General features: G+C 45.5%; 1 protein-coding gene across 1 annotated transcript in view; it reads left to right on the forward strand.

The window, feature by feature from the left end:
- ITGB5 (integrin subunit beta 5) overlaps positions 1-23358 on the forward strand; it is a 658371-nt gene that overhangs the window by 400231 nt on the left and 234782 nt on the right. The window contains exon 9 of the mRNA XM_086957094.1: positions 9667-9801. Coding sequence (XP_086813220.1) covers positions 9667-9801 — 135 coding nt within the window. The remainder of the gene's footprint in view (positions 1-9666; positions 9802-23358) is intronic.

Genomic DNA, 23358 nt, shown 5'->3' on the forward strand with positions numbered 1-23358 from the left:
CCTTGAGGGTGTGAAGATACCCTTTGTTAGACTAGAGAATAACCCACAAATCAGAACTGATAAAATGAAGCCAAGGTACTTAGTAAACTGTTAAGATCAATAAACCCACTAAACAGACAAACCCTTCTTGTAGATTGCTTTGCCAAGGCTTAGTAGTGCACAATTGCTCTCTTCATGCTATTGAAAAAAAGTAGTGGAGAGAATACGATTCAGTATCAAAGTGAAATGGCAAAAAACTACTATGACTATAAACGTGGGATAAGGGAGGCTAAAATCATGTTTTATTTACTCAAGATCTTTAACATTCCTAATCTCACAGCAGCAATTTTTTCAGTTGCCAACTGAGGAACTGAAGGTTCCATCTAAGTAGCTGGGCCCTGAGAATTCAGTAGATCGGTGTAACCTTATTATAGCATTATTGTAAATACCAGCTCTTATATCCTGGCCTCTCTATTAAATCATCATTTTCAATCTCCTGTTTCTACTGTTATTTTCCCAGGAACAAATAGATTGTCTATCGCAACTTGAGTGTGGACAGTTTTGCTCCTTCTTGATCTTACTAGATCTTTCAAGGGCATTTGACTCTGTCATCCTTCATAATATTTTTCTGACCAGGCCTTCTTACTTGGGTATAAAAGGTGTAGCTTTCACATGATTTTCAGACCTCCTTGTCAAAGCGACCTTTCCAGATTTTACTTCCCCCTTTGGCTTTGTCACTCAAACATTGTTCATGTTGAGTTCCAATATTACTTGCAGATCAGAGATTTTATTCAAACGCAAGTATTGATTATTTCAATATGACACATTGTAAGCTGGTATCTTGTATATCTGATGGTAAAAATCAAATGGTTGGGTTTTATCATATATTTTGTTTCTAAAATGATCGTGGAAGAGTCTTAGACAGAGAGCTGGGACAATAAACTGAACACTGATATATAATTGGCTGAATTTCAGTATAAACTAGTAAGATTCTCTCCACAAACCTCATAGTACAGCATTATAAGACTCTAATCTTTGACACCCCTGCTAAATTATATGAATTGGGATGCCATTTCCATGATTGCTGCCCTGGATTCTTACTTCCTTGTGCTGGCATTGTACATATGTTTGCTAGCTGTTCAAAATTTCATAAATTAGATTTTTGTTATTTAAGGGCAAATTGTTTCAGCAGGTTGTTCGACCTCAGAATTAATCATATTAATCATACTAGAAATAGACAATACTTCTATATTTCGAAATGCAATATTTGTAGCTATCATAATTGTACTTACCTGTATCGCTTCAGCATGGTTAGACGCTGGTGTCCCAACATTCCAGCAATGACAAGCTCACTATATAGCCTGTTTGCAATTAGAGTATTTGCTTTACCAATGTAAGGGTAGGGAAGCATGCACAATGGGTCAAAACATTTGAGGCTGCTTCAAGCAATGGATTGTTCATCTTTAGCTCAGCTATCACGTAATATCAAAATATGTATTTATACATATTTAGTGTGTTTTCCTAATGATGTACTTTCTCTCTTTAAATGTGTATGAATCTGCATCTTCCATTTCCTAAATCACAAAAAAGAAAAAAAAAGTTCTAGTAGGAATATTCCAATTCACACTCCCCAGTGGTTGGGATTCCTTGTTAAGACAAGCATTGGAAATGCAATAGGGCTCGCATTAGGAAAGTTTGAGCTATTGGTCTTATAAATGAATTTTTTTTTATTTATGTGTTATTTTTTAAAATAGCTAAATTAATAGCTTTGTCATTTGCAATGCCAATAGTTATAACTTTCGCAAACACCTATAGCATTTGTAATGCAACATGTTTTGTTTTTACGTGACTTAGATGTATTGATATTACAAATAACAATGGCTTTTAATTTTTTTAAATAATTAATACTTAAATAATTTATTTAATTTGTAATGGCAATAGCTTAAACATTTGTAAATAACTTTTGTGAAGATTATGTTCAGTGTTTTTTATTGTGACGAAAATCCAAGAACAGAAGTGAAATGTTAACATCTTTTTGTGATTTATAATAAAGCAAGAAAGCTTGAAAACCGCTTGAAACATTGAAAGAACATATTTGAACCAGTGATGCTGTGGTTACGCTGAGTGATGCTGTGGTTGCCCTGAGTGATGCTGTGGTTGCGCTGAGTGATGCTGTTGTTGCGCTGAGTGATGCTGTGGTGGTGCTGAGTGATGCTGTGGTTGCGCTGAGTGATGCTGTGGTTGCGCTTAGTGGTGTGTGCATCGGTGGAGCTTAGTGGGTGCATTGGTGGAGCTGTGTTATGGGTGCATTGGTGGAGCTTAGTTAGAGCATCGGTGGAGCTGTGTGGTGGGTGCCTTGGCGGAGCTGTGTGGTGGGTGCATCGGTGGAGCTGGGTGGTGGGTGCATCTGTGGAGCTGTGTGGTAGGTGCATCGGTGGAGCTGTGTGGTGGGTGCTTCGGTGGAGCTGTGTGGTGGGTGCTTAGGTGGAGCTGTGTGGTGGGTGCTTCGGTGGAGCTGTGTGGTGGGTGCCTCTGTGGAGCTGTGTGGTGGGTGCCTCTGTGGAGCTGTGTGGTGGGTGCCTCTGTGGAGCTGTGTGGTGGGTGCCTCTGTGGAGCTGTGTGGTGGGTGCCTCGGTGGAGCTGTGTGGTGGGTGCATCGGTGGAGCTGTGTGGTGGGTGCATCGGTGGAGCTGTGTCGGTGGAGGTGAAACATTGAAAGAACATATTTGAACCAGTGATGCTGTGGTTATGCTGAGTGATGCTGTGGTTGCGCTGAGTGATGCTGTGGTTGCGCTGAGTGATGCTGTTGTTGCGCTGAGTGATGCTGTTGTTGCGCTGAGTGATGCTGTTGTTGCGCTGAGTGATGCTGTTGTTGCGCTGAGTGATGCTGTGGTTGCGCTGAGTGATGCTGTGGTTGCGCTGAGTGATGCTGTGGTTGCGCTGAGTGATGCTGTGGTTGCATCGGTGGAGCTTAGTGGGTGCATTGGTGGAGCTGTGTGGTGGGTGCATTGGTGGAGCTTAGTTAGAGCATCGGTGAAGCTGTGTGGTGGGTGCATCGGTGGAGCTGTGTGGTGGGTGCCTCGGCGGAGCTGTGTGGTGGGTGCATCGGTGGAGCTGGGTGGTGGGTGCATCTGTGGAGCTGTGTGGTAGGTGCATCGGTGGAGCTGTGTGGTGGGTGCTTCGGTGGAGATGTGTGGTGGGTGCTTCGGTGGAGCTGTGTGGTGGGTGCTTCTGTGGAGCTGTGTGGTGGGTGCATCTGTGGAGCTGTGTGGTGGGTGCATCTGTGGAGCTGTGTGGTGGGTGCCTCGGTGGAGCTGTGTGGTGGGTGCCTCGGTGGAGCTGTGTGGTGGGTGCCTCGGTGGAGCTGTGTGGTGGGTGCATCGTTGGAGCTGTGTGGTGGAATGCCTTGGTGGAGCTGTATGGTGGGTGCCTCGGTGGAGCTGTGTGGTGGGTGCCTCGGTGGAGCTGTGTGGTGGGTGCATCGGTGGAGCTGTGTGGTGGGTGCCTCGGTGGAGCTGTGTGGTGGGTGCATCGGTGGAGCTGTGTGGTGGACTGCCTTGGTGGAGCTGTGTGGTGGGTGCCTCGGTGGAGCTGTGTGGTGGGTGCATCGGTGAAGCTGTGTGGTGGGTGCATCGGTGGAGCTGTGTCGGTGGAGCTGGGTGGTGGGTGCATCGGTGGAGCTGGATGGTGGGTGCATCGGTGGAGCTGGGTGGTGGGTGCATCGGTGAAGCTGCGTGGTGGGTGCATCGGTGGAGCTGTGTCGGTGGAGCTGGGTGGTGGGTGCATCTCAGCGACGGCTCGTGGAGGGAGTTATGGTGGGGCAGGAGGGCGGGGAGGGGGAGGGGCAGGGCGGAGGTTGCTAAAAACCGGCATATGGATAATTGCAGGTAAGTAAACAATTTAATTAATAAAACGAATTTCGTAGCTCGCACTGCATTGCATTTTGCGATGCAAGGCGCACTACGAAATTCGTTTTATTAATTAAATTGTTTACTTACCTGCAATTATCCATATGCCGGTTTTTAGCAACCTCCGCCCTGCCCCTCCCCCTCCCCGCCCTCCTGCCCCACCGTAACTCCCTCCACGAGCCGTCGCTGGTGCATCGGTGGAGCTGGGTGGTGGGTGCATCGGTGGAACTGGGTGGTGGGTGCATCGGTGGAACTGGGTGGTGGGTGCCTCGGTGGAGCTGTGTGGTGGGTGCATCGGTGGAGCTGTGTGGTGGGTGCCTCGGTGGAGCTGTGTGGTGGGTGCCTCGGTGGAGCTGTGTGGTGGGTGCATTGGTGGAGCTGTGTGGTGGGTGCATCGGTGGAGCTGTGTCGGTGGAGCTGGGTGGTGGGTGCATCGGTGGAGCTGAGTGGTGGGTGCATCGGTGAAGCTGTGTCGGTGGAGCTGTGTGGTGGCTCCATCGGTGGAGCTGTGTGGTGGGTGCATCGGTGAAACTGTGTGGTGGGTGCATCGGTGAAACTGTGTGGTGGGTCGTTCGCTGGAGCTGTGTGGTGGGTGCCTCGTGGAGCTGTGTGGTGGGTGCCTCATGGAGCTGTGTGGTGGGTGCATCGGTGGAGCTGTGTGGTGGGTTCATCGGTGGAGCTGTGTGGTGGGTGCATCGGTGGAGCTGTGTGGTGGGTGCCTCGGTGGAGCTCTGTGGTGGGTGCATCTGTGGAGCTGGGTGGTGGGTGCATCTGTGGAGCTGGGTGGTGGGTGCATCTGTGGAGCTTTGTGGTGGGTGCATCGGTGGAGCTGTGTGGAGGGTGCTTCGGTGGAGCTGGGTGGTGGGTGCATCTGTGGAGCTGTGTGGTGGGTGCATCGGTGGAGCCGTGTGGTGGGTGCCTCGGTGGAGCGGTGTGGTGGGTGCATCAGTGGAGCTGTGTGGTGGGTGCCTTGGTGGAGCTGTATGGTGGGTGCCTCGGTGGAGCTGTGTGGTGGGTGCATCAGTGGAGCTGGGTGGTGGGTGCCTTGGTGGAGCTGTATGGTGGGTGCCTCGGTGGAGCTGTGTGGTGGGTGCATTGGTGGAGCTGGGTGGTGGGTGTATCGGTGGAGCTGTGTCGGTGGAGGTGGGTGGTGGGTGCATCGGTGGAGCTGGGTGGTGGGTGCATCGGTGGAGCTGTGTCGGTGGAGCTCTGTGGTGGCTGCATCGGTGGAGCTGTGTGGTCGGTGCATCGGTGGAGCTGTGTGGTGGGTCGTTCGGTGGAGCTGTGTGGTGGGTGCCTCGGTGGAGCTGTGTGGTGGGTGCATTGGTGGAGCTGTGTAGGTGGAGCTGTGTGGTGGGTGCATCTGTGGAGCTGTGTGGTGGGTGCATCGGTGGAGCTGTGTGGTGGGTGCATCGGTGGAGCTGTGTGGTGGGTGCATTGGTGGAGCTGTGTGGTGGGTGCATTGGTGGAGCTTAGTTGGAGCATCGGTGGAGCTGTGTGGTGGGTGCATCGGTGGAGCTGTGTGGTGGGTACATCGGTGGAGCTGTGTGGTGGGTAAATCGGTGGAGCTGTGTGGTGGGTACATCAGTGGAGCTGTGTGGTGGGTGCATCGGTGAAGCTGTGTGGTGGGTGCATCGGTGGAGCTGTGTCGTTGGAGCTGTGCTGGGTGCATCGGTGGAGCTGGGTGGTGGGTACATCGGTGGAGCTGTGTGGTGGGTGCATCAGTGGAGCTGTGTAGGTGGAGCTGTGTGGTGGGTGCATCTGTTGAGCTGTGTGGTGGGTGCATCTGTTGAGCTGTGTGGTGGGTGCATCTGTGGAGCTGTGTGGTGGGTGCCTCGGTGGAGCTGTGTGGTGGGTGCCTCGGTGGAGCTGTGTGGTGGGTGCATCGTGGAGCTGTGTGGTGGGTGCATCGGTGGAGCTGTATGGTGATGTCCCTGAGTGATGTGGTGGTGTCCCTGTAATCTTACCTAGTCACTCTTGCGGTCACATTTTAGAGCTTCAATTCTTGAGTTCATATTCTGTTGTATGCAGCTGTTTGCACCAAGGCTGAGCTTTGTTTCTACCATTTCCATTTTTGTCTGCCAGATGTTTGGAGACTTTTCTCAGAACGTAGGAGGAGTGAAAAATATTATCTTGGAACGTAGCTTTTGCTGTCGGTGAAGTGCGGGAAGCAATTTCTGTAAACGACATGGGCAGCCTCAGCCTTTTATAAGCGCCACAGATATTAAATACGTGCAGTCAGTGTCCACTTAATAGGAAAATATTCAGCGGTACTGGTCTCACAAATTCTCAATTTTACAACAGGCCAGATTTAAGTCACTAAGGCATATATTTAACAAGATGCAGCTTTTGGAATTCTGAAGACAAAACATTATCTGATGGAACAGCGATAAAGGTATCATTGCTAACTAACCACTGAAATGGGGGTTCATTCATTTCTATTTGGCGCATGAAAAAAGGATTCTCAAGGTTTTTGGTTTCAAGGACAGCTTTTACATCATTGCTGAATGCAGACCTTGAAAACGCCTCCCTAATGACATGCACTCTACGTTCAGCAGTAGAAAGTTCCCTTTCCTGGCCCTTATGTTACAGACTAAGAGATGTACTTGGGTAGGGGAAGTTGGATCTGGCACGAAGGACAGAGACGGAGCGTTCCTCCAACACTTCACAAGTGTCCCTGAAAACCAAAAGCGTTTTTACCACTGTACGTAGCAAAACATTTTTAAAACAGGAATACACACATAATTGCAATGTTCCTACTCTAGCCCTCGGGTGAAACATGCAGTCCGAAAGGGAATGTTTAAAGTGGAATTAAAGGGTTAATGGTGAGAGAGTTTGAGCCTGTTCACTGTAACCCTGGGAGCTGGCCGAAGAGCTAGGATGGGTGCAGGATGGGGGGGGGCCTGGAGGCGGATAACAGGGAGGAATGTCTTAGACCATTAATAAACAGTGCCCATCCCAATGAGTTTAGAAAGCTGGAGAAACGAAATTCAAGGAGAGCGAGGCAGAGAGAGGAAACAAAACTTAGTGGAGGGGTTGAGGTTACAAGATTAGAGCGAGCGATGCATTAGGGAAGAGAACAGAAATTGAGCATCAGCTGGGGGTAGACAATGTAAACAAGCCTGAAGCATACCTCAAAGAAACAAGTTAAACAAGTTTTAAAAGGAGACATGGCCTGGTGGCCATGAAACTGAAAGTACGGCAGGCCGGCCGTGAATAATTAGGGGGTGAGAAATGCGCCGGGAGGGCTGCCTTTGATGTGGTAATGCGAGGCAGGCAGGCAGGCGGCTGGTGGCATTGTGCACGTGATTTTTAGGGCTTGCGCTTGCGCAATGACCTAAAAAGCACATGCACTGCATGGAATCGCCAGTGGAATAGCCAGTGATGGTTAAACTCTGGATAAGCCACAATAGAGCTTCGCCAGCTATGCGCAGAAGCGCATCAGCAGGCGAGCCCTAAAAAACTGTCTGTGGGAATGAGAAATCTTTATAACTGGGAACTTTATTATGGGTTCATCTCCGTTTAGGTAATTCTTTTAGTAGCAGGCTCCATCACATCAGCCTGAAGCCTTACTCTTTTATTTTTTAGTTTCAGGGCTGGAAATTAGCATCTAAAATGTTAAGAGAAACCCTTTAAGTGGTCCTTTTCTGCTTCCCATGCCGAAAAGGTTTCTGGTTCCTCCTCTCTGTCCTATCATTAATAATGTGACGACCAGCCTGGGCAGGCCAAGTATTTATGCTGCAAAGTCATGTACACATTCTTTTAGCAGTGGGAACGAGACGTATTTGCTGCTCGTAGGGATAAACTGGAGCTCGGCATAGGTGGCTATTTTAGGTGGCTATCTTAGGGGCTGCTTTAGATCTTGGCGGAACTATCACCGCCCTGCCATAGCAGCAGTCCCAAGTACTCCGTCAAGCTGACAGTGGTCTGACCCAACATATTTAGATGTTGCGGCAATAGACAGGAGCTTTCTTGCTGGCAATGTCTTGACAGAGTGAGGCCATGGTGGTGTGGAGTTAGCTAATTACTACTCATCATTATCTTACTACACATATATATTGTGCATGTGTCTTAATGTATATGTAGGTAATGTGTTATGCCCCTTTTTTGTACATATAGCATGCCACACAACCAGCATACACACACTATTGAAAGCACACCCACAGACACCACAAGCACAACATCGGAAAACACCACAACAACAATATTTTTTGTTAAGTGTTAATAGAGGTGTGTTCATTTTACCTTGATGAGTAGGAAAATGAACACTACTGCATTACACCTAAGAAAAATGTTGCATGTAAAAGCAATGCAGAAGCACAAAAGGCTACAGAAGTTGTCAGTACACAATACATGGAACAATTGTATAAGCAGATTACCATAGATCGCTGGGACAACGGAGTCCTTTGGTGAAGTCAGGGCAGCAAAGGAGGTACCTGGACGATGAGGTACAAGACGGAAACGGAAGGTGGAAAAAAGGTACTTTTTACCCCATTCACTTCAATTCTGCCAACCAGAAGTAGGAGGAATTCCCGCCACAGTTACCACGGCAGAAAGACACATCGGAATCAGACTGCAGGAATCTGGGCTTCAGTCCCACCAACAGCTGTTTCTGCCTTTACCGCCATCGATGCGGTTGAAAATTTCTAAGGAGTCAACAGGACTCTGGCGGTCTTTCATCTCTGGACCAGCCAACATATAAATAAGGCAGGCGAACCGCCAAGCCGGCAGACGGGAAGACCGTTGAAAAAGCAATGGCAGGACCTAATCTACCAAGATTTAAACCAGGCTCTTAGTCTTAGAATTAAACGACAGGCAACCCTTTACTGAGTAAGTCTTTTTCCCAAGTTAGGAGGCCTGAATTGGATACTTAGCTCAGTTTTCCTACCTAACTCCATGTAATGCATTGTTGGAACAGGATATGCATGGCAATTGATCATGTGTTTTACCTTGTGTCTAATTCACAACTGCTCTTCTGTCTCATCTCTATAATATATTTCTAATATATCATATTGCGGTTTATTACATATGGCAGACTGTGAACGATTTATAGAGCCTCAACAGCCAAAACTACTTCAATAAAAAGTGCGCTATTAAGTATTTGGCTTTGTGAGTATTCCAGGAAATGCCAGATCACTGCTTTCCACATTCACATAAAAAATTGCACGAATAGCACAGCCAATTGTGGCATGTGGGAACGGGTCAATGAAAAAAATAAATGATACATTTACAGCATTTGGTACAATTAATTTAGAAATGTCAGTAAAATAATGAACTAAAGTATGAAGAAAATCTTTTGGAACATTGATAAAGTGGTCTTCTAAGGATTGCATCACATTGTAAATATTTGTGATGTAAATATGTTAAAACTCAACTACACAACATTGTCTAGTACAACCTTATTTTCATGTTCTCGCATCCCATCACATTCCAATTACAGTAATTGGACCGCAGCAAATTTTTCTCAGCATACTGTTCTGTGCATAGCACCTCATGTTTGTGCTTCTCCAGCTGCATAAAGAAGGTTCAGTGTAAAGCACTCTACTGGTTCTTGGCACATGGTCTGCCTTTCTGAGAACAGTTCTTCTTGGTTAATCTAGAAATTGCCAAACATCTTTGTCCAGGTAACGAATGGCTTTTCATTAAAACGGCTAGGTGCATCGCTCTTTGTAAATTAAACCAAGAACTGATCTTCCCAGATGTTGGACTGTTGAACAGGAATACTATTGAAGTTCCTTCTGTTCTTCATATTTCTTACTCCCCTCTGGTGTTTTTGCAGAATATTCGGTCTAAGGTGGAACTAACCGTGGGAGACAGCCCAGATGATATCAGCTTGGCATTCACAGCCACGTGTCAAGATGGACTCTCACATCCTGGACTCAGAAAATGTGGGGATCTCAAAATCGGCGACACTGTAAGTTTGATAATGAGGCTCTATAAATGAGGGATCATTGAAATAGATGTTTGTAAAAATACATTAAATGATCAATTCAGCTAGTATGATTTGCACTATTCATGTTAGTAGCTGAACGCCACTATATTTCGTTGCAGGTTAGAAACACTGTTGACCTGTTTGCCTCTGGCTCAAATTTGAAGTACAGAAAAAATGAGAAAATAGGAATTATATTCTCAAATGCCAGTTGCCTGAATCAGGATATGGGAATCTATGATATACAAACGGTCTAGGGGGAGAAATAACTGGGAAATCCTTAGGGTTATTAAAATTCTCTTCAACCACCAAATAGTGACATGCTTCATCAAAGGACCGCTTCTACACAAGGCTCAGACAAATGCTTGCGGTGGAGCGCATATATGTATTTTTTTAAAGAAAGAGTTTAACATGAAATGGGATCCCGAAAGCAGAAAGAAAGAATATTAAAACTTTGTGCATCGGATAGCCTAAGGCCCACATGCATCAACATAAAAACTGGTTGCAACCGGGCAAATTAGCAGAATCTGCCTATTTGCGACCAGTATTTTTGCATTTGGGATGATGCATCCCAAATGCAAAAATCGCAATTTAAGGAATCGCAACATTTGCGAATACATAAATTGCAATTGCATTTAGGAATCACAAATTGCGATTCCTTAACTACAATGCATTAAACAAACAAAAATTGTGAGTTCGCAAATATGAAACACAAATTACAATCAATCTAAAGTTGATGGTAATTTGTGATTTCTTTCAAAAATGCACTAAAATGCATTTTTCAAAGTGCCATGTTTACACACACACATGCCCTTGGGGCATGTGTGTGTGCAACATGTGGATAAATTGTGATTTCAGGGGTGCAACAATGTGTCCTTTTGGCATCCTTGCACCCTTGAAATTGCATACGCAATTTGCGAGTACCTATTGGGTACTCACAAATTGCGCATGCAATTCCAATTCATTTCTATGGTCCTCTAGGCCCATAGGAATGAATGGAAATTAATTCCTTATTTGCGAGTAGCACTTAAGGTATGTGTAGGAATTTTTGCAATTCCTACATGCATAGGCAATAGCTGTTCTTTAAAAATCTCAATTAAAGAATTGCTATTGCCTCTTTTGATGCATGTACACCTAAATCTCCATCACCCTATTAGTTACCAGCGAATAGGGTGATGGAGATTTAGTCTCTCCGATACACCCGCTCTATAAAACGTTTTCCTCCTGCCAAGGGGGTCCAGAATAAATATTTAGAGGGGCACCCACTTTGACAGTTTTAATGGTCTGATTCGGGCAATTGGTAGTTGAGAATAATTCCTATGTCTCCTTTTTTTTCTTTTCTTTTTCCTGTTTTACCCGGTTTTGTGAGTTTAATAGTCTGGTTGGAGGACGAGGGGAGGCTCACTCTCTAGTCCCTTCCTAGTTTGTGTTTGGTCAAATTTGAAGTAGCCTCATCGTGACCAGAGACCTAGCTTCAGGGGGTTGTTTGAGTTGTGACACACCCCTAATAAAAGGATTCTGGTGTGTTTAGTTGGATGCAGGAGCCTCCAATTGGCTGGAAGTGTCTGGGGTCAGATTTCTACTCGAAGTAGCACCCCTCATACAACAGAAACACATCTCTATGAAACTTTGCAGAGATTGTATACACCCACCCCTTCTCTTCCCTCACACACAGTCAGTCAGCCAGTCAAATTCACTTTATTTGGTTAATTAAAACCATAAAAGCATAATACATAAAACATGTTAACTACTGCAATTACACAAGCTCCAAAAGGGTACAAAATGCATCTAGATCATCTACAAAAAAGCAATTCATGTTATAATAATTAAAATTCACCATAGTTAAAAATGATCTAATTCATAGCGATCCCTCTCTTTTTCTTTATTCTGACCGCTGCTGTCAGAAAACTAGCTATATTAAAAATTTCCCAAACATTAGTCAGCATCTGCAAATATAAAAAAGCAAGTCTAGCCTGTAAAAATCCTTTGCCCCTTAAAATGGGTAAAATGAACCGGTTCCGGATGTGCATGTGTTTACAGAATAAAACAAAGTGCAATGAGTCCTGAGTGGAAAAATTATCACACCTACAGACACCCCGGTCCTCAATCTTTTTCCATCCCTTTGGTTCTGCAAGAAGTAGATGTAATTGATTAAATCTAAACCTCACTAGAAGGAAACAATGGTGCTGATTAGTTACTATATTGATAGGGTTCTATTACACATGAAGTGGATAACAATTGATGTGTCCACACCAGTGGCTTTTTCAGTTCCCTGCCTCTCTATCTGTCTGTGACACCTGCAGATACGGGTTTTTAGCCCAAATCAAATCCGCCTTTAGAAGCTTCTCTAGAGAGTTGAACAACTCTGGCCTTCCTAAATAAGTGGCAAGCCTTTTCACATAGATCAACCAGGGGATACTGCTTGCATGATCAAGTGCTAGGCGATTGCGAATAATTTCAAAGTTCATCCCTAGCTCCCGGTTTATCCAAATTCCTATATCCACTAGAGTAAAGGTGCCATACTGATTAGGTCTGAAATAAAACCTAAACCGGTTTCTTGGTGGATTATGTAAGATGATGTTGACTGTGGCACAGATAGTAAATTTCTTAGAAATTTATTTTCTACTTTTTGGATATCCCTAACTTCTCCTTGTCCCCAGAGGTCAAAGCCATAGCTTGCTATAGTAATACATTTGGCCCTGTATTTATTAGCATTGCTTGCATTGGCCTCTCACACAAAACAGGCCAAGAATAAAGAAAAGACTGGATAGCTCTTATGTGGTGCAGAAAAGATTTTTTAATTTAAGACTATTTGCAATAATTTTTTTATTTTAATGATCGTGATGGTTGGGAAATCTTTGTTCAACATCCCCCAAATCTGACTGACTAATCTATTTGCCTGATTGTGACTTAGGTTATTCTGATGATGTATGGTGGTTCCTTTGGTGACTTCTGTGAAATCATCCTGTGATCCAAGCTGAGTGACTTGTGCTCTGTCTGACAGACTTAACATTTCTTGTCATTGGGTGGATACTTGGCTGGCAGTTTCAAAGGTCAGGGCAAATAGTGAATGAGCTTTAACTGCATCTTCACCTTGTTGGTAGTACCTGAAAACATGGACTGAAAACACAAAAAACACAAAAACTGCCAACATGCGTCTAAACCTAAACTCGCGTTCAAAGACTTGCACTCAAATATCTTCATACAAAACTTAAAATACTAAATCCACTTCTGCTATGTGTGGGAGGAAAGTGTGACTGTATTTTTGTTTGAAGCTATGTATATAACATGCTATTAATGCATTCAGCTTTCTGCTGAAATACCATCATGCACAGCAAAAAATGCCCCTTTTTAGGTTTCGCCTGGCATCCACTGCACAGCAGTGTTCGCGCAGGCGAAATCTTATGTTAGACAGTACGGGGCTTTGTCCCGCCTCTCTCTTCCATTGGCTAGCTCCATAAATGGATGCTAGCCATTGGAAGAGAGATGTGTCAATCTTCGCTGGAGCAGATTCGTGGGCGTTCCGCTGTTTTTTTCCGCTCTCCGCCCCTTTGCGATCGGCATTGCGACGGTGGGCGGTGGTTTATTTAATTTTGGCCATTTTGAAAGTGTCGTTTGCAGGGGTGGGTTGCGCGATTTCAGTTTCCTGGCTTTGCTAGCAGGTAAGCGGCATTTGCCCTTTGTATGTCTATCCCGCCCCCCCTCCCGCTGTCCGTTCCTGCCCCCCTCCCGCTGTCCGTGTGCCCGTTCCCGACGTCCCTCCTTTCCCCCTGTTTCTGTGTGCATAAGTTGCTGTAAACTCTGCAGGAAGATCTCGTCTGTGTGCCGTATTATAAATCTCCGGCGGAATCTCCCTGTGTTTGTTGTTTCTGTTGCTGTAAGATCTGCAAGAGGCTCCCCCTACAATCCTTTGTTTGTGTGTCTGTCTTGTGGCATTACTGTGAGCTGCGAATCAGAATCGCCCTTTGACCCCTGACTATGTAAGTTCAACTGTGTGCCTTGTGTTACAGTCAGCGCAGCGAGGAGCTCACCCTTAAGTGCCTGTAGGTCTTGTGGTACTGCAATCTCAGTAGCAATACCCTCTAGCCGCGGTGTGACTGCATACATCCCCCATTACTGCGGTCTCCCCAAGCACAGGCTGACAGAGTCCCCGTGAGATTTCCAAGGAGGGGTGAGGCGGGCATGAATTAACCGCCTCTTTGCGATCATCAGGGCCATTTGTTTCCAGGATGTCAAAGATCAAACTAACGTTTAATAAGCCATGTGACCCATGTCTGTGGAGGGCGTACCAGTCCCCCTTCACATGAAACACATATTTCTGCTGCGAAGATTTCTCATCAGCAATCTCGGAGCCCTTCCAGGCATTTGCTGAAGTCCAAGCAGCCACATGCTTGGCAAGCGACATGGGGAGAGGGGAGGGCGCTCTGGAATTAATTTCCTATCCGCAAAGCTCTTTGAATTTGGGGACCTTTATGATCACAAAGGGAACTGTGAAGAGTTTGTTCCGACTGGGCTTGAATTTGCCTCCCCCCCCTCCTTATTTGCCTCCCCTCCTCCTATTTATTTATTTCATGCGATTTTATATAGCGCGAACATTACCCGATGGTGTCATGTTTCAGTCATGACCCCGGTCGGTCCGGAGTTTACTACCCCCCATCCTGCCCCTCCCTCAGCCCGCCCCACTGCCCCGCAGCACTCCCTCCAGGAGCCGCGACTGCACACACACGCACCAGTACCTGGCATGGGATCAGCTGTAGGTTTCACCATCTAATAATCCGTATACAATAGTTCAATTCTACCAGGCTGGTATTCACGGGTTTCAGACAGAGCTGCAAGTGGCTTCATTATAGACATGTTATTTTCAAGGCACGAACCAAATTAAAATGAGTAAACAAAGTTTTAAGTCAGCCACAGTTCACGTATGCCGCCGTTTGCAAGTGAACCAAGGGACTTTAATCAAACCCTGATCACATTCACACAAAGCGCCTCTCTTCACTGTTAGCAGGAGCATGGCCGTTAATGTGACCCTTCAAGGTTTCAATGTACAGCAGCACGAGTCTTGACTCTTTGTCACTGATTGGAGAGGAAGCAGGTGTGTTATTTGTCTGCAGCAAACATACTCTCTGCTAAGCAGGCCAGAGCCCTCGTGGCGCTAACAAAAGGAGAGCTTAAGTTCTGTTTACTGGGACAATGCACTGTATGGGCAAACCCTCGGGTCACAGCAGTGACTGAGGTGCAAGTCCAGCATGTTAGTGGGGGTCGATATCATTTAAAAGCAGGGGGTCTGTGTGGTGGGTGGGTGCGTATGGTTCTGTGTGAGTGTGTGTGGCTCTGTGTGGTTCTGTGTGTGTGTGGGTGCAAATGCAATAGGTCATGCATTTGCGAGAGATTAAGCTATTGGCATTGTAAATGACATTGCCATTTATTTATCTGTTTTCAAAAACAACACATAAATAAAACGTTTGTCATTTACAATGCCAATAGCTCTAACTTTTGCAAAGGCGAAACCGTTGCATTGAAAATGCTTGTTAGACTTTTTGGGAGGGTTGGATTATGATGAAAACAGGATGGGAAGCCCATCCAAACCGAATCATGGAAGGAACAAAAAAGGATACATTTTTCAACAATTGCATCAGTTCAAGCATTTGTTGCATGATTTAACTGTGCCGCTCGCTAAGGCGTGTGAAGTCCGTGATTTCTTTCTTTCTGCTGCTGGAAGCTGCCTGTAATTCCTGTGACCTGCCCACGGACTGTGCAGAGGGAGGAGACGCCGCGGAACGGAGGTCAGCAAACGGGACTGCGAGGCTCACCAGGCAGTGCAATCACCATCAGGCACACCTGCCGCCTCTTCCCGTGACCCCTCCCCTCTGGGCGCTACCTTCATAACGCCTCGCGGCCCCCGCTCCGCGGGAGCCGCTCGCTAAGGCGTGTGAAGCCCGTGATTTCTTTCTTTCTGCTGCTGGAAGCTGCCTGTAATTCCTGTGACCTGCCCACGGACTGTGCAGAGGGAGGAGACGCCGCGGAACGGAGGTCAGCAAACGGGACTGCGAGGCTCACCAGGCAGTGCAATCACCATCAGGCACACCTGCCGCCTCTTCCCGTGACCCCTCCCCTCTGGGCGCTACCTTCATAACTCCTCGCGGCCCCCGCTCCGCGGGAGCCGCTCGCTAAGGCGTGTGAAGTCCGTGATTTCTTTCTTTCTGCTGCTGGAAGCTGCCTGTAATTCCTGTGACCTGCCCACGGACTGTGCAGAGGGAGGAGACGCCGCGGAACGGAGGTCAGCAAACGGGACTGCGAGGCTCACCAGGCAGTGCAATCACCATCAGGCACACCTGCCGCCTCTTCCCGTGACCCCTCCCCTCTGGGCGCTACCTTCATAACGCCTCGCGGCCCCCGCTCCGCGGGGGCCGCTCGCTAAGGCGTGTGAAGTCCGTGATTTCTTTCTTTCTGCTGCTGGAAGCTGCCTGTAATTCCTGTGACCTGCCCACGGACTGTGCAGAGGGAGGAGACGCCGCGGAACGGAGGTCAGCAAACGGGACTGCGAGGCTCACCAGGCAGTGCAATCACCATCAGGCACACCTGCCGCCTCTTCCCGTAACCCCTCCCCTTTGGCAATCCTCCTATATAACAGGAAGAGGAGCTGCGCGTGTGCGGGACGCGTGTGCGGGACTCAGCCCGGGACAAAGCCCGGACTAAGGGCGGACCCTTTGAGACCCTCCGAGAACCGAGGAGACCGGACTGGCCATAATTCCTGGCCTATAAGGTACTTTTTGCTGTCATCTCCCTTTATTACCTTGCCTGCCCTGGTTCCCCTCCTCAGCCTTTGCTAATGGCGTCATCAATTTTAGACCTGCCTGCACCTGATGAACAGGGAGTGATGCTAAATGGTACCCTAGACAATTATTTTTCCAAATCATCTCCTGACATTGCTAGGGAATCTGTCCTTGCTGAGAGGAGGGCTGACCGACGTCGCTCCGTGGAAAACATAAAAAATGGCTTAGTTCCTTTGTCCTCTCTTCCAGCTAATGGTTCTAATAATATTGACATTGATTTGACAGTAAATGATTCGTCCTCTTTATTGGATAGTCAGCCCTTGGAAGCTAATGTAACTGTGCTCACACAAAGCCCCTTACCTACCCTAGATGCGAGTGGGTTATCTCTACTATCTAATAATCAAAGTACATCAAAAGGAGAAGCCTCGCCTGTTGTAAAAATACCTCGTACTAAGGTTAAAAAATTGATTCCTGCCCAAAAAACTTATGGTCCACCACCGAATAAAAAACAGCGGAAAAGGGGAGACCCGCTCCAACCAAAACTAAGCTGTCGCGATTTTGGCAAGAAAACAAGCAATGCTGTTAAAGAACTTTGTACTCCACATACAGACAGCGAGGGGGGTACTGCTCCAATAACATTTTCCGCCATGCCAACTACCCCGTTAGCCAACGAAGATTCTATGGACACGTCTGCGGTTGCTAATGGACCTACTGTGAGCAGGGATCCTGTGTCCCTATTTGACATAGAGAGTTTGATCAAGTCCTACTCAGCAAGCATACTGGAGAGGTTGATGGAGGTGGAATGTAGGTTGTGTAACATTGAGCGTGTATTGGGTAAAAAGGATGATGTAACTAACACCGGTTTGAATAATGCGACCAAAACAACTGTAGCAAATGTCCCACAAAACACATCAGCAAAAACCCAAGCACCCAAAGCTACCACTACTTCTATTAATATCCCTCCCCCAATTGCATCTACTTCTAAATCTACGGGGAACATGCAGATGACGACTGTACAAACTCACCCACCCCCTAATCCTCCACACCTAAAAAACCTTGTTCCTACATCATCATCAAATGTTACAAATAAAAACACTGGTAACATATCTAATCCACCTTTGGTGAAACCAACAAGGGAGGTGGGAGACACTAGTCATGCTTGGGGGAAAGCTAGAAGGACACCTCTGCCCGAACTTCCACCAGAGGCAGTACCCTATGTGGTAGTTTTAACAGGGGTGCCTGCGCTTGGACCAAACAAGAGGGAAGGTTTTGCCCAATTAAAAAACAAAATTATGCATTGGCTTAGCCTATATAGGCCTATTGCAAATCATGTCAATGGAGAAATTGTTCATGTACGTCGCCTTCAATGGCTGGGGGGTAGACCCAAAGACATTGATGGTGACATAGTGGTGGTGAATTTTAGGGATCCAAATGCTGTCCAGTTCATATTGAACTGGCAGGCTGGAAATACAAATAACATAATAATCCCCAAACCATTGACCTACTTCTACCCGAGGTCAGTGGTTTTTCCGTCACAGCTTCACTTGCCGCAATATCAGCAATTACATCACATTACCCACAGCTCCACCAATTAACCATCCTATTGTACAGAATGCTGGGAGTAATTGTTACGCATCTTATCCCCCCCCTCTGCAGAATGTAAACAATATGCACTGCATACCATGCCCCATGATAGCACCAGATCCAATGGGATGGAACTATGTATCGGCCAAAACTCATAATACCCAGAGGGGTAGGATGGATAATCTGAAACCATTCACACCGCTAGAAACCTCTAATAGATATGACATCTTTAGCGGCCTAGACGACTGTGATTGATGCCATGAGGTGTTGGGGTGTGTGGGGTTAGATACATTGAGTTGTGATGATGTGAGTAATACCACTCAGAATGCATTGGCTAACACTGTGTTTTTCGATGATGTGAATGATGTATTGGTTAACACAGCTCCCTCTTGTATGGGCAAAACTGACAATGACAATGTTAATGTACCCTATGATGTCATCCCAAATTCTCAGGTAGTGACGCCCAGGTTTTTCACTGAGAGATTAGTTACTCCTGAAAATCCGATAAAAATGATCTGTTGGAATATAGCCGGAGTTGATAAAAACTTAAGGGACCCAGAGTGGGCTATTTATATAGAGTCCTTTGATCTCTGCCTCTTTCAGGAAACTTGGGCAGTGGAGACGCCTCATAGGGTGGGCTACAAGACTTATGGGATTGGTGCGATACCCTCTAGAAGTGGTAGGCCGTCAGGGGGGCTCTTGATATGGGTGAAAATAAATCTAAGGGTAAACATAGAGGAGATACCCACTGACTCGGTAGATATATTAGCCCTAAAGATCACAGCTTGCAATGGGAGGAATCTATTTCTTATAAATGTCTATAACAGGCCTTCACCCTCCTCAAAAGAATCTCCGACCATTGCCAAATTAGATTGTTTTCTGAGTAGATTAGATCCCAGGGAGGATTTTGTTATCCTGGCTGGTGATCTAAATTGTAATTTTGAGCCAGTCTTGGGTCTTAGCGAAATCTTTAATGATGAAGATCAAGCAAACAATATCCCTATCCTGGAGAATGTAAAACAGGTTAAATGTACAACACTGGGCTTACAACTTATTAACCTATGTACGGAACACTCCCTTAGGGCATGTAACGGACGGTTACCCTCCGACAGCTCAAAAAAACCAACATTCACCAGGAACAACTATAAAAGCAATTTAGATTTTGTGATTGCTTCTATTCCCCTCTGGCCTCATCTTCTAGACCTCAAAGTAATGGAACAGTTTGAAAGTGACCATTTTCCCTTAAACTTGATGCTGGATGCCTATTTGTTAAATGACATGGTCCAACAATCAACATCTGGGGAAGATGAAGTTGCTAACTCCGAGATCCATATCAGTAATAACAGAAGGTCCCTAAAATGGCCATTTATATTGGATCATAGCGATATTTTAAGAGAAATATACTCGCTTTTGGCAGACACTTTTGGTCCTTACTTAGAAAGAATAGGCGATAATGAAAGAAACACTTCATTTCTCCAAATTCATCAAACATTTTTTGCTGACCTCAAGTTACTAGTCACCAAGATGGCAAAAAAAATCCAGCAGAAGACCCAGAATCTGTCCCATAGTAAGCCATGGTATGACAGATCCTGTAGAGAGTCAAAGAGGGAATTACTACTGGCAATTAAGACCAAATCTCCAGTAGACGTAAAAAAAGCAAGGAGTGATTACAAATCTGTTCAAAGGGCCGCAAAGATAGCTTGGGAGGAAGACAAATGGGCCGATTTGCTACTAGCGGCAAAGTCTCGTGATAATGTGGCCTTTTGGAGGCTGGTCGCTAATGGGAACCATGCAGGCAGGGTAACCAAAGATGTTTTCTTGGATGAGCTAACATGGGTCACACACTTCTCGAATTTATACAAAAAATACGATGACCCTTACATGAATACGAGTGTAGAAAATCTCGAATCTCCAGCTGAACATCTGGTTTTCACAATAGGGGAAACAGAGCTGGCAATATCACAAATCAAATCCGGGAAAGCTCCAGGTTTGGATAAAATCCCAGGGGACCTGTATAAGCACAACCTTGAAGTATGGGCACCTTATATCAATTACTTGTGCAATACATTTTCTTGCACTTCAGTATTTCCAGAAAGTTGGAAGGGAGCGGAAATTGTTTTAATTTTTAAAAAAGGAGACAGGATGGACCCATGTAATTATCGGCCAATAAGTCTAATGGACATTTTACAGAAAATATACTCATGACACATTTTAATACGAGTGAGTAATTGGCTAGATGAGAATTCTTTTTTAACTAAATTCCAAGCTGGTTTTAGATCCAAGGTCAGTACAATAGACCAAATTTTTAGATTTCGCTGCCTCTACTGGAAGTACGTAGTGATTAAGAGGTGCCATTTATATGTAGCCTTTGTAGATTTAAGGGCTGCATTTGATTTGGTGCCTCGCAGTCTCCTATAGGCAACCTTGAGTGCAGCAGGCATGCCAAAAAATCTTGTCGTCCAGATCAAAGAACTACATGAAGGGAACTTCGCGAGAGTTAGATGGGGTCCAAATGGCGAATTAACTCAAAAAATACCCATCGAACGAGGAGTACGCCAGGGTTGTGTTCTGGCCCCGACGCTATTTTCCCTTTTTGTAAACGACATCCCCTCCTTCTTAGAGAGATGCAAAAATGATTCTCCAAAACTGAATGGCGTAAAGGTGACATCCTTGCTATTTGCCGATGACACCATTCTGATCTCCCAAACAAAAAATGGGTTGCAGACATTACTAAATACATTTAATGAATACTGTAGTCAAAAGGGATTGGAGATCAATGGTAAGAAGACCAAATGTATGGCCCTAAATCCTATCAAACCAGATAAGGGCTGTTTAACACTCAAAGGAGTTACGCTCGAATCAGTGCCACATTTCTCTTATCTAGGGGTGACTTTGGATTCAAACTTTACCTGGAAAGCCCAAATTGATAAAAGCAAATTAACCTACGTGCAAAATGTTAAACCAATACTTAGGGAGCAAAGTATGAGCACTAGCAAAGCGGTATCCCCAGTGATGGAATTATTCAAATTTAAGGTCCAAGCATCTGTTCTTTATGGTGCTGAGATATGGGGTCCAGGGTCCAGGGAGTCTTTCAGTGTTTTGGATAATAATTTTATGCGTAGCCTGGTAAGAGTCCCTAGAGGTACCCCATTAGTTCCCCTGGAGCTCGACCTAAACTTTAAAAGGACTGATCACCAAGTATTGATCCGACCTTTAATGCTGTGGGTGAGACTATGGCAAGTGCCCGAACTTCAAGACTACCGAGACGGGTTAAAGGAAATTATGACTCTTGATAGCCAGAGTAACACTCCATGGCTAAGGCACATCAAGATTTGGTTGAATAATATAGGATTGAAACACTTTTGGGAGAATCCCGAGCAACTACCCGCTAATCCCAAACTAATCCTAAAAAGAGCATTTTGGAGTTTTATGTTAAGTAGAACTGTAAATATTACAACCAGTGGTACCTTAGTTGCAAAGTTCCTAAACTTTAAGGATGAACCACTCTATGAGATGTTTATGGATGAGATCGAGCCGCCACTTGCCAAAACTTTATTTTTAAAATTTCGGTATGGAAATCTATTGATCAAAACTACTCTGGCACGGTGGGCTAGAAATCGCGACCCAACGTCCCCAGTCATGGATGAATTCTGCCCATTGTGTGACCAAAACCAGACCGAAAATGAACAGCATATTCTTTTTTTCTGTCCCCTCTATGCACAGGCTAGAAGGAGGTGGATTAAACCAATATGCTTACTTTTGGGCTTGAGGTCATGCTCCCAGGCTCTGAGAATCCTATTAACAAATACATCTCAACAAATAGTATTTAGTGTCAGTAGATTTTTGCTCTCTATCTTTTATCAAAGGAAAAAAGTTGGGCATCAATTGTAACCGTATCGATGCTGGGATTGTCATGATGGTCCACTATATCCTTTATGAATGTATGTTTCCGCTCAAATCACCATCCAACTTGTACTGTATTTTATAGTTTGTGTTTTATGTATTTATGTGATAACATGTTTTTAATTACTAATGAATTGCAATGTAATGTATGCACTGTCTTTTATGGCATATTAGCCGAAATAAAGAATTTAATGAATGAATGAACTGCATCGAAAAAAATGGTTAAAACAGTAATGGAACCGCAGGGGAAGTAAAAGCAAGAACATGATTAAAATAGGTGGCTGGACCATGAAATAACAGGAATAGACCTTGGTGAATGAGTCAGCAAACCTTATATAATAAGAGGTAGGAATCTTGAGGTGAGTAAGTAGATAATGTTACATAACTTCTGAGCAAGATTCGATAATAGTTTGAAATGCATTGAGGGAACAATTTCATTTATACACAACCTTAAGTCTAAACTGGAAGGAAAGTATTTGATAGAAAGCATGGGCAAAGCTTATCGGTCTCGCCTAAGAGAGCTATGGCTTTGGCCATGATTTGTAACCATACTGTACCGCTGGCGGCTGTTGCGCATCAAGACTAAATAAGAATTAAATAGCATAAAAAAAGTATGCCCAGCACTATTGCACGTTTAAACAAACCACCGGGGGAGTGCGTTGTGGGTTGTTGGACGGGTCAACAAGGAGGGAGTTCGGGAAAGCAAGATGGCAATGGAGGTTGGAAGGGAGAGGCTGTGGAAGCAAGTTGACAACAGGAGTATGCGGGAGGTCTGGGGCTGCAAGATGACAACGGAGGGCGGGCCGGAGGGGATCAGGCAGCAAGTTGGCAATGGAGGATGAGTGAGAGACACTGAGGGTGGGCGGGAAGGGTTGGGTAGCACACCATAAATGAAGGGTGGATGACCGCGCCAGAGGCAGCAAACATGCAAAGAAGGTGATGAGGAAGTAAGAATGACAACTGAGGGAGAGAGGGAAAGAAGAACATTGACAAGAGAGAAGTACACGAGGGGGAAAGCTGGAAAACACACACTCTCTCTAAAAAGAAAAAAGTATCACCTGAAAAAATGAGCAGTAGATGGGCACAAGCAATGAATCCATGATCCAAAGCATGGAAAATACAAGAAGAGGAAGGAGAGCCTACGGAGGTTAACAAATAAAAAGAAAGCAAATGAGAGTGATAACCAAGCCAATCAATGGTGCGCAATGGGCGGGCTCTATGCTCACTGTAAGATATTAATATGTCTCGTAACTGACAGTGCATGTCCCGTCTTAGACAAGAC

Source organism: Lissotriton vulgaris, chromosome 2_1, assembly GCF_964263255.1.
Source record: "Lissotriton vulgaris chromosome 2_1, aLisVul1.2, whole genome shotgun sequence".
Classification (NCBI taxonomy): Eukaryota; Metazoa; Chordata; class Amphibia; order Caudata; family Salamandridae; genus Lissotriton; species Lissotriton vulgaris.